This window comes from Priapulus caudatus, unplaced genomic scaffold (assembly GCF_000485595.1).
Source record: "Priapulus caudatus unplaced genomic scaffold, Priapulus_caudatus-5.0.1 Scaffold2050, whole genome shotgun sequence".
In the NCBI taxonomy this organism is placed as follows: Eukaryota; Metazoa; Priapulida; class Priapulimorpha; order Priapulimorphida; family Priapulidae; genus Priapulus; species Priapulus caudatus.
In genome coordinates this window covers 28805-30056 of record NW_014579111.1, presented here as the reverse complement: position 1 = coordinate 30056, position 1252 = coordinate 28805, and the positions used below count along the sequence as shown (strand labels likewise).

The 1252-nt window shown below is 37.0% G+C and overlaps 1 protein-coding gene across 1 annotated transcript in view; it reads left to right on the top strand.

Annotated features, from left to right (window-relative positions):
• Nucleotides 1-1117, top strand: part of LOC106818138 (probable basic-leucine zipper transcription factor Q) — an 11593-nt gene extending 10476 nt beyond the window's left edge. The window contains exons 3-4 of the mRNA XM_014822856.1: nt 524-640; nt 1027-1117. Of these exons, the coding sequence (XP_014678342.1) occupies nt 524-640; nt 1027-1092 (183 nt within the window). The 3' untranslated portion in view covers nt 1093-1117. The remainder of the gene's footprint in view (nt 1-523; nt 641-1026) is intronic.
• Nucleotides 1118-1252: the final 135 nt, after the last annotated feature.

Sequence of the window (1252 nt, the reverse complement as noted above, 5' to 3'; positions counted from 1 at the left end):
ATGTATTTAGATCGAAGTAAAAGAATCATGGATGATGATAACAGCTTTATAACACCATGTTTTTTTATAAGTTGTGACAATTGATAAAGCTCTGATATAGATACACACACACACTGAACCTGTTAACTGATGCAGACAGTCAAAGGCATTGTTGAAAGTGTCAGAATGAGATATTAAGTAGGTAAAACAGAGAGTAGGATAAAATCCGCACAAAATCCGTGTTAAAATCTTCAAGGTCGAGTTCTGAATATAGATCTTTACTGATAGATGGCGCCATCGGTGAGTCATTGATCATCGATAGTCATGATAATATATAATACGTTGTAATAATAATAATATAATATAAAGTAATATAATATTATATATAAAATGATAATAATAATATAAAAGAAATGAAAATAGATAATAGAATAACATAATAAATAAAGCGAAATAAAACGCGATAATGTAAAGTAACACGGAAAAAAAATAGAGAAAAAAAATGATGTCGTCGTCAACGGAGACGTGCGCCTTGTGTTTTCAGATAAGGCGGACACGGCGTTCTCGCGCTCGCGGAGCTCGAGCGTCTCCAGTCTCGACAACGTGTCGTCAGAGGCAGTACAATGTCTGCTGTTTGTCGACTCCTACACGCGAAAAACAGGTGAGCATTCGCTGTTGTCACATCGTACTCCTATATGCAGAAACAGGTGAACATTAAACACTATTACGTCATCATTTCACTACTAACAGTTAACCCTTTTCCTCTAGCGTGGAAGACTTCAAGGATATACTTAGTGCTGCTTGCATGTACTTTTGTAATGGCAGGTGTTTATATTATTGTAGTTTATTATTATTATTGTTGTTGTTGTTGTTGTTGTTGTTGTTGTTGTTGTTGCTTATTGTTGATATTATTCATTGTTGTTATCTAATATTACTTTTCTTGCTGTCCACCCTTGTTGTTTGCCATTGTTGTTTATTACAGTTTCTTATTATTGTTGTTGTTGTTGTTGTTGTTATTGTTGTTGTTGTTGTTTGTTGTTGTTGTAGACAACTTCACGGCGCCGTGTTTGTGGTTCGGCACGAACCTCGGCTCCGTGTTGGCGATTATACTGAATCTTCCGCCTCTCGGCGAACAGCGAATGTCTCAGCCAGTCATCGTGTCGGCGAGTGGTGAGTATGTCGCGGTGTTTGCCGGTGTATACGTTGAGAAGTACTTATACACATAGACAGATAGATCTATCTATTTAGCTATCTGTCTGTCTGTCTGTCTGTC